General features: G+C 36.5%; 1 protein-coding gene across 2 annotated transcripts in view; it reads left to right on the top strand.

The window, feature by feature from the left end:
* Nucleotides 1-14,212, top strand: part of TBC1D2B (TBC1 domain family member 2B) — a 62,819-nt gene extending 48,607 nt beyond the window's left edge. For both annotated transcript variants that reach the window (XM_054041382.1, XM_054041383.1), the window contains exons 8-13: nucleotides 86-279; nucleotides 1,021-1,515; nucleotides 6,702-6,819; nucleotides 7,132-7,317; nucleotides 8,717-8,838; nucleotides 12,543-14,212. In XM_054041382.1, the coding sequence (XP_053897357.1) occupies nucleotides 86-279; nucleotides 1,021-1,515; nucleotides 6,702-6,819; nucleotides 7,132-7,317; nucleotides 8,717-8,838; nucleotides 12,543-12,738 (1,311 nt within the window). In that variant the 3' untranslated portion in view covers nucleotides 12,739-14,212. The remainder of the gene's footprint in view (nucleotides 1-85; nucleotides 280-1,020; nucleotides 1,516-6,701; nucleotides 6,820-7,131; nucleotides 7,318-8,716; nucleotides 8,839-12,542) is intronic.
* The last annotated feature ends 2,765 nt before the right edge of the window (nucleotides 14,213-16,977 follow it).

Below are 16,977 nucleotides of genomic sequence, written 5' to 3'. Positions count from 1 at the left end.
TTGAACCAGATGTTTAGAAATACTTAGTGCGACATGTATTTGTGTTTCAAATTAGTACAGTAATTTGGCATGTTATTCTCTACAGTGTGCTAGCCTGGAAGCCAAACTTTGTCAGATAGAAAGTAAATACTTGATCTTGCTTCAAGAAATGAAGAATCCTGTTTGCTCTGAGGAACAGAGCCCTGCTCGTGATGTCATTACTCGTTTGCTTGAAGATGCTTTGAAAGTGGACAGCAGTGAGCATCCAGAACAAGCTTTCTTTAAACCTTTCCTTGTCAGGTAAACCTTAGGCTAATTTTGAGGGCATCCAGTCTGTATTTGGATGGAGGCATGGGCGGAGAATGGATTTCAGATATGAAACTTCATATATATTGTAAAGTCTTAAGTATCCTAAAAGTACTTTAGGAGAATGAATATACAATGTTTTCTCATCCTCCATTTCCCCTCTGAACAGTACACTTATACCCTAGACTTCTTGACTGATGTGTATTGCTGGGCCAAAGATATTTGCATATGAAAATTGATAGTGGTAATTTTTTAATTTCTAGTTTACTTTCCTTCATGAATAATAGCATAATTATATTGGTGAAATCACATAACAGGCCTTGTAAGCACAATACTTTGTTTCAATTATATTAAATAATTCGGTATCAAATTAAATATCGGCAAAATTATCCAATACATTTAACTATTCCAGATATTAATGCAACATGGTTGACCCATAATTCTGTGGCTTAAACTCCTTGCAGTGACTTACATAACATTAATTCCAAATGTAGATACAGCCTTTGAATACAGAATGGTTCAAAAAGTAAAACATATTTTGTAATAAACTGAATAGGGAACTTTAACACTTTTATTAAAATAGTATGAAAGCTCTGGCATGGTTTTAAGGATATTGCTATATAAACTATTGCCAAAGTAACTTAAGAATGACTATTTGGAATTTCCTTAGAACGTACCAGACTGCAAACTTTTTGTAGAAATCATATTCTTTTTTTTTTTTTCTTTTCTTTACAGTGAACATGATATTTATGGGTTTCAGACAGTCCCAGAAGACGATGAGGAAGAGAAATTAGTAGCAAAGGTGCGAGCCTTAGATCTGAAATCCATTTCTCTCACTGAAAACCAGGAGATTTCTACAGGGGTAAAATGGGAAAACTATTTTGCAAGCACAATGAACAGGGAGATGATATGCTGTCCAGAACTGAAGACCCTTATCCGCTCTGGAATCCCGCATGAACATCGTTCCAAGATGTGGAAGTGGTGCATCAACCTCCACATTAAAAAATGCAAGGACAGCACTGATCCTGGATATTTCCAAACCCTGCTTCAGAATGCCCTTGAAAAACAGAATCCTGCATCCAAACAAATAGAGCTGGATCTCTTGCGAACTTTGCCAAACAACAAGCATTACTCTTCCCCCACTTCTGAAGGGATCCAGAAGCTAAGAAATGTCCTTCTGGCATTTTCATGGAGAAATCCTGATATAGGATATTGCCAAGGTCTCAATAGGTATTGTATTTCAAATCTGATAAATAAAAGAGCTGTATAGTGAAACATTTAGTAGACTTGTACAGTAAGGATAGCACTGTGCCTGAGGAAGATGAATTTTTTTATGGTTGACTTCACTAGAGAGATTCCTCATCTTGCTGATTTGGAAGCTGTTTCAAACCTTGGTAACAGTTTGGGAGTAAATGTATCAAATAGTTGAATTATTTAACAGGAAGAATTTTCAGGAAAAAAGGTCATTCAAAATAATGTTTAAAAGTGCCATTTTAAGACAGTGATCATAAAATTGATAAATAATTTCCTGAAAAATAAGGGGCTTAATTCTCCCTCCTATAATATGAGAAACAAGTTCATCTAAGGGCCATATTGTGGCGTACTTGTTCATCTTTCAAAGACATGCACTAGATTATAACAGGTTTTTTTCTATTCAGAGGAGTTGACAACTTGATCAAGTGCTTTAATTTGTTGGCTTTTTTTAATGAGGAGAAGAATCCATGCTTGGACCATAAGCATAGACTGACAGAAATCTGTAAAATAGATTTTTGCAGAAGAGATAGGATTGGAGGGAACTTGTACAATGAATGTGGTGTTTAATTGAGTTGAAGTTTTGTGTTGCTTTTATGTCTGTCTTTAGTTTAAGACATAAAAAAATGAAAGTTCTGGCTGATGGTTAAAAACGTTTGGCACTAGAAGGGCTACTCCTGGGGGAATTCTGCGTCATTGCGCATGTGCAGAATTCATTGCTCCGACAGATTTCTTTGCTTACCCACTGAAAAATTACTTCTGACAGGGAAGCAAAGGGAAGCTGCAAGAGTGGTCATGCGCCCACTCCCTGGCAGTGCAGACAAGTCAGTTTGGGGACCCAAAGCAGTCAGTAGAGATATAAATCACCGCCTGGGGGGTGGGGGCTAGGTAGTCGTGTGTGCGTGTGTGTGTGTGTGAGAGAGAGAGAGAGAGAGACACTCTGACCCTCACTCGCTATTGCAGCATGCTTGATGTGGAGGGGCAGGGCTTTGGGGTATTTCTGAAGAGGTAGTTGTAGGGCAGGCTCTGTTCCCTCTGGCAAAGGAGAATGTAGCAGCCTGCCTGCTTAGTTAATTGTTCCCATTGTTCTTAGCGAATTCCCCCAGGAGAAATAAAATAGGTGTAAAAAATTTTATGACTCCTTTACGTTGCCAGAGTGGTGTAAAGGAGCCTTATTGTAAAGGACAGTGTGGCCTTATAAATGCTTATGGTTCTTTAGTGATTAGAATTGGTCTAAGTTTTTGGACTGAAAAAATTTCCTATCAAAATGTGCTCCATGAACTGTTTGCTACTAACTTTTTTGGAGATGGTCAATAGCCAGTATAGATTGTGAGTTTGAGTCCCTGGCCCTCACTTGCTCTTCAGTTGCCTATGATGTAACACTGAGCATATGGGTGCATATATTTTTTGACTAATAATTAGATGTAAAGGGTCAATACTAGCTACATTACTATTAGATGGAGGGGGGAGAAGAGGGTTTGATGATTTCCTTCAATGCCCCACACTCCCATTCTCCATCCACTGTATTGTAGTTTAAATAAATTACCAAAATAATTGAAACTAGCTGGATTATATTGCATTATTTTGACAAAAAATATGCAGAATTTTGCAGAATTTTAAAATATTGGTCGCAAAATTTTTATTTTATTTTATTTATTTATTTATTTTGGCACAGAATTCCCCCAGGAGTAAAGGGCCACAGACCCTATCATTTGCCCTAGTGCATCTTATGCTAATAAATCCAGTCAGGAAATCCTGACCCTGGTGTTTCCATTCTAAAAAAAAACATTTCAAGAGTTTATAGCATTCCTAACTTAAGTACAGAAGAATATTCAGGATCCATAAAAGGCCTCTGTAAAAGAAGGGGTTGTCTGCACTTTTTTCCCCCATTGATGTAGTTTTTCACTGATGTAATTACACTGGCTAACACCTGAGGAGTTTAGTAAGTTTACTGCATTGGTGTAAAGTGACTTGCCTGGTACAGCTTTATCCTGGTTTGAAATCTATACCAGGTGAAGCTACATGTGTGCATAAAAGAAAAACAACAAAAAATAGTGTAGACAATCCCAAAAGGATTCCTCTCTGGGAGGAATTTGTGGTAAATTAATCTTGGGTTTTTTAATGTGTGCAAAATGTTTCCAAAATTTTCCCAGTTATTTTCACATAAGCCTCAGCTAGGGCAAGAACATTCTGTATTCACTATGTGTATACTGTATTCTGTATTCACAGTATTCACTATGCAACAGATACTTCTACTTGTTTTTACTAAGAGAATGTGACCCAGAAATAAAATTAAATCAGGAATTGGTGGTAAGGGAGACTGGCTCGGTGGGGCCGCGAGGTGGGGGAGGGGAGTGATATTCTCTTCTGTAACTTTCTTCCTGGTTTTCTTTTGTCTCCACTACCACCATTTTTAAAGTTGTCACTTCTCCTTGATTGTTTTGAGACACCTAATTGGGATATTGCTGTACTGGCAGTTGGTAAAGAGAAGAAAGAGAGAGGGCAAAAGGAGAGAGAGTGGGGAAATGCAATCCAATCTGGTTCATATGTAGGTGAATCTAGTAACACTGTGTGACACAGAAATTTTCATAAATTATATAATTATATAAAATCATATTTTTGTAATGAAATGAAATCCTCATAAATTAGAGAGAATTATGTATAGTTTGTTTTTTTTTAAGATTTAAAAAACAAAGTTCCTAAATCAAGGCAGACGGGTTGCTATCTTGAAAGCCCAGAAATCTGTTGGTTTGGAATGCTTAAATAGTACAGAGATAGCTGCTGACGTAAGAACTTAGCAAAAAGTGGAGTTGGGGAATGAAGTGTGTTAGTCAGTTTTACTTACAGTGGTAGATAAATGAAAGAAATAACTAGTTAAACAACTTTGCCACTGGACTTGTCCAAGAATTGGGAGCCTAAACAAGGTCTCTATCAGAGCACCTCACCCTCCCTGATTGAACTAACCTCGTTATCTCCATACTGATTTATACCTGCCTCTGGAGATTTCCATTACTTGCATCTGAAGAAGTGAGGTTCTTACCCACGAAAGCTTATGCTCCCAATACTTCTGTTAGTCTCAAAGGTGCCACAGGACCCTCTGTTGCTTTTTAAGGTCTATAGGATTTCACACAAAGGTGGAGGGCACAGGGAACAGAAGTGTTCCCTTTTGATTGCTTATCAGTCACTTGTGCTTAGAAAAACTTGGGTCCTGAAGGTAATTGTACTGTGCTCAAAAATGAACTATCCTTGGAGATCACAAAAGGAATGGCCTATTCTGGATCAGAGCCATCATGCTCTTGGCCAACACCAGGTGATTAAGGAGACAATACAAGAAACCTCATGGCTGAATTAGAATTTCAGACTGTGTGTGACCTAACTTAATAAAATAATTATAAAATGTTTTTGCTGTTTTTGAACGTTAATTCTCAGACTTCAGCAGATTCACAAAACTTAAGGAAAAGTTAATATCTATGCCCTCACTCTAGTTTCCTTCACCTTGCAAAGTCTGAGAAGCTGTCAAAGTTCTATGATGTCCTAAGCAGTTACTGTTTCCACATTTAGAAGTTTCAACAAGCAAGTGATGTTAGATTAAGGCAATCTGACTTGAAAAAGAAAAGTCAAGTCTGATATTATGTGCACTTAATGTAACTTTGGTTTTCATCGCTCCCCTTGACTGTGCAAACAGGAAGACCAGAAATGCAGCTAAATGTCCTTTGATCATGTTGTTATGGTTTTCATGCAACGGAAAAGTAAGACAGACACATTAGTATTTTTATTTTATTTTTCAAACTACACAGCCCAACCAATTACTTTTTCGGAAGCTGTGAATATGCCACACTTGCTGTTACATTCCTGAAAGCTCCTTCACTTAGAATGCTCTATAGTACAGCCCTAGGGGAATTTTTCCTCAAACAGTTCACTCCTTAATTGTGTTTTTTTTTTTTTTTCTGATTCAGTGGCCATCCCAGCTTCTTCACAAAAGGCAAAAATGAAATTCAGTTCTCTCTGTTACCAGAAAAGAGAGACGATTATCACTTTATACAACAAAATATAATCAATGTATTTTTTTTCCATAGCTTTTGGCAAATAAACTTCTAAGGCTCCAAACCTACAAGATGCTCTATGTGGGCTGATCCCTGCAAGCGCATGGTGCTCCATTGACTTCAGTGGGGCTCTCTGCAGGCACAAAGTTTCTCCTGTGCCAAAGCAGCTTGCAGGAGTGGGCCTTAGTATGTCACAAAATACCTTGAAAAGCTGCACAGTCATTTCACTTTAGATGCTAGATACTTTTGGAAAGCTCACTAAATAACTTGGAAATCAAAGGAAAATATCCTGCTTCAATTTGAAATTTTTTAGCCTCATTTCTCAACTAAGACCTACAATGACTATAACTTGGAAGGGATTGGTGAGAAATATTGATTTTACCTTTTTTCTGTTAATTTATTTTGTGAGTTTGCTGCCAAACTATGTGTAATCATTGTCACAGTTTCCCCTATATAGTCAATTCGTTTTTTCTGATTATTTATGTGAAACACACAGCAAAAAGGGGGAGAATTTTTTTAAGTAACTTGTGATCATACATCCATAAATATTGGCGTGGGGTCTCGGGCATGCACAGCCCTTAGAATTACTTTTCGCTCATTTTTAAAATTATGGTAAATTTCAAGTTGGCAGTGTTGTACATAAAACAATAGCTTTAAGAAATGTTAACTCCTTTAATTCTGTTACAGAAGGCTATTTAAATCATGCACAGGACTTCCTTTGTGTATAATGTGTAGGGAGGTCTTTATTTTCAACTCTGCCATTAAAGGAGGCCATGCGGATTAGGAACCACAGCAATGGCCTTGGAACCAACAGATTCCCAATACTTTAATTTGGCCAAGCCACTGACAGAATGGCTTCCAGCAAATCAGTTTGCTTCCTTTTGCCTTAATTTGTCCGCTTATTTAGCTGAATAGAAGTACTGACGCCCAATACATGCCTCCTGTTCGAGCTATCCTAATAATTTTAAATGTATTTAGCAAATTGGTTAATGTAGCCTATTATCAGTCCATTATTCCTTGATGAACAAAAAGTAAGGTAGTTTTATTTTAAAACTTAGTTTTAATAGATTTGATTTGTGTTTTAGTGGGCTTGTTTTCAAAACTGTCTCTTTTTATTTTTAGATTGGTAGCAATTGCACTTCTCTACTTGGAACAGGAAGATGCTTTTTGGTGTCTGGTTACAATAGTGGAAGTTTTCATGCCTCGTGATTATTATACTAAAACTCTGCTAGGCTCTCAGGTATGCATTCTGCCAAAATAAAACAGTCTTGAAAACTGCTGCTGAAATATGGTTTCAATCTAATCCTGACTTTGAAAGCTGCTACTTAGAAATTGGGTAAAATGGAGGTAATAATGCTTGCCTCCAACAATGGGGCTATTGTGAGAATAGATTGGTTAGTATATGTAAGTGCCTTGTACAATGGGGACCCAGACCTGCCTGAGACTAAGTACTACTACAGTATAAATGTCTAATAAAAAGTGGTGTGCTTTGAAACACATACAGAGCTATGTAAGTGCTTAGCAGCAGTAATAGCATGTCTGTCATCTTTAGGTTGACCAGCGAGTGTTCAAGGATCTAATGAGTGAGAAACTGCCACGATTGCATGCTCACTTTGAACAATACAAACTTGACTACTCACTCATAACTTTCAACTGGTTTCTGGTGGTATTTGTGGACAGCGTGGTCAGTGACATCCTCTTTAAAATATGGGACTCTTTCCTATATGAGGGATCAAAGGTGAGTTGTATGAGCTAGATGTTTTTCAGTTCGTATCAGATGTTATAACAAGACACTGTGGTGTTGAGAAATTCAAGGTGGGGGATGGTTGTATTTCACAAGAGTATGTTAGTTCTAAGAGCTGGTCAAAAAATGGAATGAGGAGGAAACTTACAAAACAGCTTTTCCAGCCAACAAATTCTTCCATTTTAAGTCGAAATTTTGGGACTTGGAAATTTTCCACAACTTTCAATAAGCAGAATAAAACCAAGTATTTAGATAGTTCCCTTTCATAACACTTTAAATGCATCAAAGTCCTTTTTGAGAAATAAGCAGATATCTAACCAGTATTTCCTGGGTTACAAATATTCTAAAATAGAGGTGTAGGAAAGTGCAAGACTTGGCTGAGAATAGGGAGGTGGCATTTGTTTTCCTGTCACCCTACAGCAATTTTTTTAAATTTATTTCTGCAGACACCTATCTAGTGCTCAGGGCACGTAACCCATTAATTAAAAATTGCAGCATTAAAAAGAGACAAACAGCTGCCTATAAATGTACCTCAGCAGAAACTCGCATATGAAATTGTAGCTGAATAAAACTGACAGTTTTATTTAAAAGGTTTTATTTTTCTCAGACACTTAGATACAACAGGAACACAGTACTTAAGCAAATAGGGGAAAGGGGAAGAAAGTGAGATGGGGGGGGATAGGCAAGAGTAGTAAGTTCACTACCATAACTTTCTCTTAAGTGAACATTTCAGTTTACAATGTGGCTTTTTGTGTGTGTGTGTGTGTGTGTGTGTGTGTGTGTGTGTGTGTGTGTGTGTGTGTGTAAAATAACTTTCAAAAGATCACAATACTGTGATAAGATATACCTGTACAGAGTTGCAAAGTGCTAGGCCTGCTGACCCCATTCCATCATAGAGAGAGTGTCTAGACTGTTGTAACTCCTACCAGTGACTGACTGAGCAGCTGTTGGCAAAAGTTGAGTTGGCTTGCAGTTCCCTATAACATATATTCCCAAGTGTTCAAATACCCCACAAGACAAGATTATGAGGTCCCAGGCACTGAAAAGCCAATTACTTTTTTTAAATATGATGCAGAACATTTTTTTTATTTCAACTCTGAAACAGCTTTGGTGGTTTATTAGGCCATATTGTCTTTGCTTTACAGATTAGTTTTTGTAAGGTGCTCAGAAGCCTTTGGGCATTAGTTTTGATGGTGCTCAAATTATTATTGTACCTGGGAAAAAATGTTTGAACATCACAAACGGAGCTGTTTCCCCTACAGAAAGCTGCTATTATGCTAAACCGCACACACTAATGCAGGAAGACCGCAATATTTCTAAAAATCAGTTTTATTATAAAAGTGTATTCAGAATGTAATGTGTGTGTATCTATAAATCTTTTTTGAATATCCAGGTCATTTTCCGGTTTGCCCTGGCTCTTTTTAAATACAAAGAAGAGGAGATCTTAAAACTGCAAGATTCAATGTCCATATTCAAGTACCTCCGATATTTCACTCGCACCATTCTTGATGCTAGGTAAGTACTTTAAAAACCTATTTAATATCAACAATATTTTGTGTTGGGGCACAAATGAGACATTTCACCCAGATGAATGACATCTGTTCAGAAGAATATCTAGTGAGATTTCTAGTCACTGGTTTAATTTTTGTCTATCCTCTTCCTTAAAATGTGTGTATGAAAGACTCCCCCATTCAGAATACAAAAGCAAAAAAAGAGCTGCTGATAAAATGATAAAAGCATCATCTTCTAAGCAATTCGGCAATTTTAACCCCATATTACTATATTTACTATGTAGTGTTGCCATTTACTCTTATTGATATTTGTATTGCAGTAGCACTTAGAGCCCCATTGTGCTAGGTGCTATAGAAACATACATAAAGATAGTCCCTGTCCTTACTTTATGCTTAGATTATAAATTGTTAAGAGATATGGACATGTCCTATTGAATGAAGATTATCTTGTGTGCTACTAATACATGTACATAGGCAAGCATTGGGTTGTCAGAAAATTTTATATTCTGACATGTGTGTGTTTGAGATGATGGGAACTAGACAGTGCTATAAGTGCTATTCTGTCCTTAATTCTTCTTTGCATAGGTAGTGCAGTTTATGTGCACTGTATTCAGCATAAACTAGCACCTAATGTTCTTAAATATTTGATACAGGGAGGGTGGTAAGTTAAATAACATCAAACAAAAATTATTTTTCATAAAATAGCAGTTTGTTTGGATTAGAATTTGGCACAACAGTAATACACTTGAAACTTTTTAAACATTCTTGGCTATTCTCTGATAACAGCTAAACTGAGGGGGCGGGTGGGGTATTATTTACTATAATAAATTGCATGTGAATTAGGGTTTAAAATCTGATTCCTGTTCAGAGCTCCCTGTATGGTTTGGGAGTTCTGAATGGAAGAAAAGACTAACTTGTCTGTATAGTCTCACCCAGTGCTTAAAGATGAATGTGAGGGGCTGACCCAGTGAAAATCTTCTGCACTTCCACGTAAGAGAGGGAAGTTTGACTTTGGCTCCCCAGAATAAAGTGGCTCTGAGGGGATGGTACACAATGTTTTGTGTGCCTTAGCATTGACTCCCTCGCCCCACCCCTTTGATGATGATTTAAGGAATGATTGCAGAGAGTTGTGTTTAGTTCTTGACCAAAGGAAAATGATGATCATGACTCCCAACCTACAAGTGAAGAAAAGTGTGTGTGGGTTTGGGGAGGTGGGTGGAAATGTTTTTAAACACACAAAGCAACAGAAAGATAAATAGTGCTTACTAAATCTGAGCCTTTGGAGTATTCCAAGAATTTTTAACCTATAATCCTTTGAATTTCCTTTGAATTAAAAGGACTTCCCACAACAACACTGCCAGAAACTGATGTGTGCAGACTGAATTGTTGTATCTCCCTAATTTCAACAGCGGTGCCTTTTTCTTTGAGATAATGTCAATCATGAGGCTTACAAGACTTGTAAAGCTGGACCTTCTTTTTTATAAATGTGTCTAACACCTAGTGATGGAATTCAATATTGATTTTTAAAATTTGGGTTACTGCAGCTCCCACAGAAACCTTTTTGTATTACCGAGGCATGTTTACTAAACCAGGTTGGCTTAAGTCTGTAAAATTTGGGTCCCCAACTATTTACTTTTTTAAAATGATAGGCACATGGTGTACAAAAGCTTCGTAATACATACAAACTGCGTTCTGTTTTTTAAATCCCATTCTGTATTTGACTTTTAAATTGACACTTGTATGAAAATATTTTATAGTAGTATAGTGCCACCTCGTGGATTTAAGCTGAATTGATTAATTTAAAAATCAATCTTTGTAAAGTAGGCTATATGATTCATGCCCTTCTAGCCTCTCAAGTTCACCATTTTACAAACAATTTACTTATAAAAAATATTTTTGAACTTGTAAAGCTAAGTGATTAAAAAAAAAATGTGTAAAAATGACTGTTACAGATGTGAGTCCAGTCTTGTGGAAAAACACACATCATCCTATTCATAGTACAGGAAAGATAGACATTCAGTTATAAGAAGAACAGGAGTACTTGTGGCACCTTAAAGACTAACAAATTTATTAGAGCATAAGCTTTCGTGGACTACAGCCCACTTCTTCGGATGCATATAGAATGGAACATATATTGAGGAGATCTATACACACATACAGAGAGCATTAACAGGTGGGAGTTGTCTTACCAACTCTGAGAGGCCAATTAATTAAGAGAGAAAAAAACTTTTGAAGTGATAATCAAGATAGCCCAGTACAGACAGTTTGATAAGAAGTGTGAGCATACTTACAAGGGGAGATAGATTCAATGTTTGTAATGGCTCAGCTGTAGTCCACGAAAGCTTATGCTCTAATAAATTTGTTAGTCTTTAAGGTGCCACAAGTACTCCTGTTCTTCTTTTTGCGGATACAGACTAACACGGCTGCTACTCTGAAACATTCAGTTATGTGATTCCTAGACATTTTCCAGAGGCTGGAATAATTAATTGGCACTAACACATTTCTGAAGTTTAAGCTGCCTAATTGGAAAAGTCCCGACTAATATGTGCATTGGTGCAACTTCAGAATAATGTACAGGGAAATAAGAATTGTACACCTCTACCCTGATATAACGCGACCCGATATAACATGAATTCAGTTATAATGCGGTAAAGCAGCGCTCCCGGGGGGGGCAGGGCTGCACGCTCCAGCGGATCAAAGCAAGTTCGATATAACGCGGTATAGATTTTTTGGCTCCCGAGGACAGCGTTATGTCGGGGTGAGGTGTATATCTAATTGTCTCATTATGATAAAAATTGTACCTCAGATGACCTGTTTTAGAGTATATATTTAGTGAGAGGTTATTGATGTTTGTGTGCATAGAAACAAGGAAATTATTGTTTCAACCTGTAAGACCTCTGAGTCTTATACAATATGAATGTAGGAAAATCCCAGCCTTTCAATCTGTAAACTGCAGACCATCTTAAGAGAAGCTAACAAATTGATCCCAATTGTTATTGAAATTAATCAGATGCTCGAATGAGCTATTAAGGGGAAAAAGAGAACTTCAGATATAATAATTAAAGATCTGTTTTATCACAGTTGCAGATCAGCAATATTGCTTATTCTCCTACAAGGATAGGCTAAATAGAATTATCGTATTTTTTTTTTTAATAAGGAAACTGATGCAGTACTTTCTGGAGCCATGAAATGCAGAATGCAACTACTGTTGTAGCCCATTTATTTTGAAAGTGCAGTGCATTTGGACTTGTACAGTAACCTAATGTCAGATTTCTCAAGGCAATAGTATTGAATTAATTTCAGCAGAACTAAAGCAGAAGATCTGAAAGAAGGAATATTTAGGAAGTAAATATTCAGTAACCATCGTGGTTGATGAAATTCTTGTTAATCAAAGCTTGGTTACACCTGCTCACAATGTTTCAATGTCCATAAAACCATAGTACAGTATAGACTTGGCAGCTGCTTCTGCGATCTGGCCAGCATTTAAGGGGACATTCTGTAACTAAAGTGGTCATTTTAAAACTGCTTCTTTTCCAAAGCTACCTTGAAATGTCAACATTTCATCTAAGACACACCAGGTACATGGGGAGGGCTATGCCAGAGATTCATTTCACATCACGTATAAAGTACTAAAGTGAATGAAGCTTAAAACTGCCATTAAAAGCCATAGATCCAGTGGTGATCATCTAATGCTAGGTAATCTTTCAGGAAACTGATCAACATTGCTTTTGGAGATCTGAATCCTTTCCCGCTGCGTCAGATCAGGAACCGGAGGACCTACCACCTGGAGAAAGTGCGCTTGGAGCTAACTGAACTTGAAGCCATTCGTGAGGACTTCCTGCGTGAACGGGAGACCAGCCTAGACAAAAGGGACCTTATCAGTGATGACGAAGAAGATAGTTGAGAGAATTCATTGACTTACACTCTCTTTTGGAATCGTGACCAAAGCTTATTGAGTGGGTTAACTTCAAATACACTTCTATTTTATTAATCCTTTCAAACTGAATGTTAAATAGTGGCATTTGGAAATATGCAGGACAGATTTCCAAACCTCAGCACTTTCTTTCAAAAATATTGTTTTGTATCGGAGGCCAAACAGTTCTGTTTACACCTGTGTTCATGCAACTGTATAGAGCACTTAAAAATTAATATCTCTTTCAATCAGTTAAACAGCTGAGCTACCAGTTGTTCTTCTGAAGTGCCTCATCAGTGTCTGTATGTGAAGTAGTAGCATAGAAAAGTCCTTGCTCTTTTAATCTACCATTTTGTCTCATTTCTGAACTTGTATATTATACTGAACATAGTTATACATTTTTATAGCACAGCCCCACAACATGAAAAGACATCATTTTTCAGTTTCAGGCAGATGCACAAAACTGGCTTTCATAGTATTGTCATGAATAAATCAGCCATTATTTGTGTTACAGCTGAGAGGATATGGAATGGAACACAGCAAGAGCTTTCATGTTGCTCTGTTTCTTTAAAGGCAGCATGAAAATGGGATAGCTAAAAAGAATGTGTGTGTGTGTATATACTTAAAATAGAAAACAAATAATCATTTAATCTTTCAGACTACTTTAATTACAGTGCAAAACATAACAGTTGTATTTATTTTGAACAGCTGTTTTATTCAGATTCCCCTTAATGCAGAGGAAAATGTCCACCAAGTTCTGTTATTTAATCTTTTTGTTTTTCTTCTGGCCACAACTTCTCAAAAAATGACAAGCAGCTCTTAAGGAGGATGGAGTTCACCACAGGAGTCCCACAAACATCTAGCAGATATTCTGTTGCTTATGTTGTAAAGTTTGTTTTTTATGAAGTCCTATTCTTCTCCCAGTTTGGGGTCTAAACTAGGATGATGTTTGGATTTTAGAAAAGCACCCAAGGGAACAACTTTTTTCATGAATATAATCTATATATTGCAATGTTTACATTACAGTATTCTTAGAAAGGAAAACAAATGTTTAGCCATTCATCAGAGAAGCCTAAAGGCCACAGAGCCTGTGAAGAAGTTGGTTAAAATTCTTTTTTTGTGGAAATAAACCATATAACACACTTCCAGAAACATGCTGCTGTGAATGCTGTATGCATATGTATCCACGAGAGAGCTCAGGAAACAGACCATGTTATTCACTTACCATTGTCTCTGACATTGTTACTATGAAAAGCTTGTTGGATACCACTGTTCTTTCACTTTGATGTATGCTGTTAGAGGACCTGATGGATTTTTCTTACTTTGTTCTCGTTCTGTTTAGATTTGTTTATAATCTTCTTTCCCAAGCTTTTCAATCATCAGAATGTCCGTTTGATCAAAACGTTACCTTTTTGAGAGCAACAGAAAACAAGAATTCAAACAAAAGTCATTAAATATCTCTCTCTCTCTCAAAGATGTTTTCCTTTCCTTGGCAATAAAGCAGTGAGAATTGCAGTAGCAGTTTAAAGTGTCAGCTTTCAATAACCTTCCATTCAGCTGTTAGATGGTATATTTATTTAGAATTGGATAGGACTCTTCTATTTCAGTCCTATTCATGTAAAAAAGGTTAGAAGGTTGTGGGGAGGAGAGGGGTGGTGTTTCACAACTTTTTTTTTTTTTTTTTCCTGTTGGCTTAACTGAAACTTGGTTAAAGATATTTTGCTTTTCAATAAACATTTCCTTTATAAAGAAATTGTCCAATGTTAAGCCTAAACAGAATAAGATCAACGCATATCATGTAACTTGAAAATCTTAGTTAGATGTATATTGAAAGACATGTTTGTTTGTTTAACTAGCAAAACATGTAAGTTCAAATATGCAACAAGCCCTTATGCTTATTAGAGAAACCTGGAATGAGCCATAGAATTATTTCAGTTGTGTTTTAAAACATTTCTAGCATGCATAGTACAAGCAGTAAATTTCTTACTTGCACCTCTTACCTTATACTTGAATTTACTAGGCAAGTTTTTCATATTATTGCATGTTCTGTATTCCTGTTACTTACTACTACAATGAGTATTTGAATATACAAATCAGACCAACTTTTTAAATGTTCTGATTGTTTGCTGTCAGTGTCTTGGAGGAGCTGGTCTCTAACCAGATCTGCGTCTCTTCTTTTAAAAAGAAAATTGTTTTCAAGAGTTAAATGAAATCCGTCCATTTTTGTAAACTTGTTTAAGTTCTTCCTTAGTATAGCAACATTGAAAATACTAGGTTGGAACATTTTGCTAGCCTACCATTTGTGGAGATCTTGCTATTTTGAGCCTTAATTACAGACCAGTTTAGTGACGTTATAAACGTTTTCAAACTGAATGCACAAAAGCCCTCAGGTGATGAAGACTTTTGAACCGCTGTTCAGGACGTTCCCCATAGCTGACAAGTGTATGGAGGAGTAGAGTTGACTTGCAATGTTGGAGGCCCATTCCTTGTAAGAAATGATGTTGCTGATGGTTAAATTTAATTTCTTGTGTTCCTGCGGTTCGTATTAAATGTTATTACGGGAGTGTAAAATTGAATGACTGTTTACTGTTTTGAACTGCAAGTATGTAAAATCTGATACACAGATACCATTTGTTCAAATTGTTTTGTTGGGCACCATATGTGAAATTAGTTGATGGCTTCAGTCACGTTCCCCGTAGCCTGGTGCTTACATCTCGGTTGGCATCCTTGCTGCTGTCTTGGGCAGAAGGGCTAAAACATTTAAATGGGCAATAAAGACTGAACTGCACTCTTATCCCTAGAAATCCCTATAGAATAGGAGTGAGGTGCAAATAGTAGGAGGCAGTGGGAGGGGAAGCTTGCTTTGCTATTGTCCATCCTGCTCTGTGGGCAAATAAAGGATTTTGAGTGCTGCTTAATCTGGCAGCTTTCAAGAGCACTAATGTTCACCTTTTTAAATGAACATGCAAGGTTACACACATTCAGTATCTTCACCAGGTGACACCAGACAAATACAGAGCAACCTGCAAAACTGGAATGTGTCAACAAATAATGTTAACATTTAGGGCCAACTTTCAAAACAATGCATGAGGATTTAAGTGTGCATCCCTGCCATTGTTTTGGAAATGAACCCCTTAATGAAAATAATACAGATCAGCTTAAAATTGGTGACCAAACGTCTTTTTGTATGTTTAACATCTTGTTTAGTGCTTTCATATCTCTTCACTACAACACTTTTACAGACTTTAAAAAATAAATAATTTCAAGGTTATGTACATATGTGCAAAATATTTGTTATGCATGGCTCACATTTTATGTGACCAAACCACTAAACTAAAATCCTGCAGACTATTCTTCCCTCACCTATTATGCATGATTCAAAATACAAAGTATCTTTCCAATTACTTATAAAAAATGTTATCTTCTATTACATTATACAGAGAAATATGGTGCACTATACATCTTAGCTATTATTAATACTGCACAGTATTCCAGTTCCACCTATGCCTACAGTATTATAATCCATTATTATTGGATAGTTTCTTTTACCAGTTAAAAGTATATGTGTAGTTAAGTAGACAGAATTTGCTTTTTCATTGTTCTTCTGTAGATGTACAGGTATGTACACATGGTAGGGTGTCTGAGCAATAAGAATAGGATTTTGTGGTTTGAAAAAGCTAGAGTAAGAGCATTCTTTAATTTGACATTTAAGTCATGTTCACATCCATGCTAGTTTGTTCTGTTTAAACTATTGAGAAATGAAACTCGTCACTTTTCCACTCTGGAGCTATATACAGATGTTTAAATAAAACTTAAGTACCATATTTCATAAACAAAATCAATGGTGTATGGTATAATAAATCACTTTCAATCGCAAAACTTAACTGATCTTGTTTTGCTAAAGATTGTTGTAAGATTGAAAGAAAAATAAACCATTTATTACTTTGCATTATAATTTGGCTTGAGTTATTTTTAACAGACGTACGTGCTGGAGCCATTAAAACATCTAGAAGAGGAATACATTTTGACACTAGTTCCTTTAAAAGTCAGATCACCAATTTTAAGTTTTAGTGGAATGCTCTTGTCTAGGGATGGAGCAAGTATTGTCTGATTGCAATTGTTCTGGAATGAAGGAAAAGAAAGCAAACAGAACAAGGGAATGAGAGTGAGAATCATATTACAGGAATTCTCTTTAATGAAATTTCTTTTGGCTGAATTAATCAAAACAAC

Source organism: Malaclemys terrapin, chromosome 10 (genome assembly GCF_027887155.1).
Source record: "Malaclemys terrapin pileata isolate rMalTer1 chromosome 10, rMalTer1.hap1, whole genome shotgun sequence".
Classification (NCBI taxonomy): Eukaryota; Metazoa; Chordata; order Testudines; family Emydidae; genus Malaclemys; species Malaclemys terrapin.
Note: the sequence above shows the minus strand (reverse complement) of the source record. Positions and strands in the feature narration are given on the sequence as shown.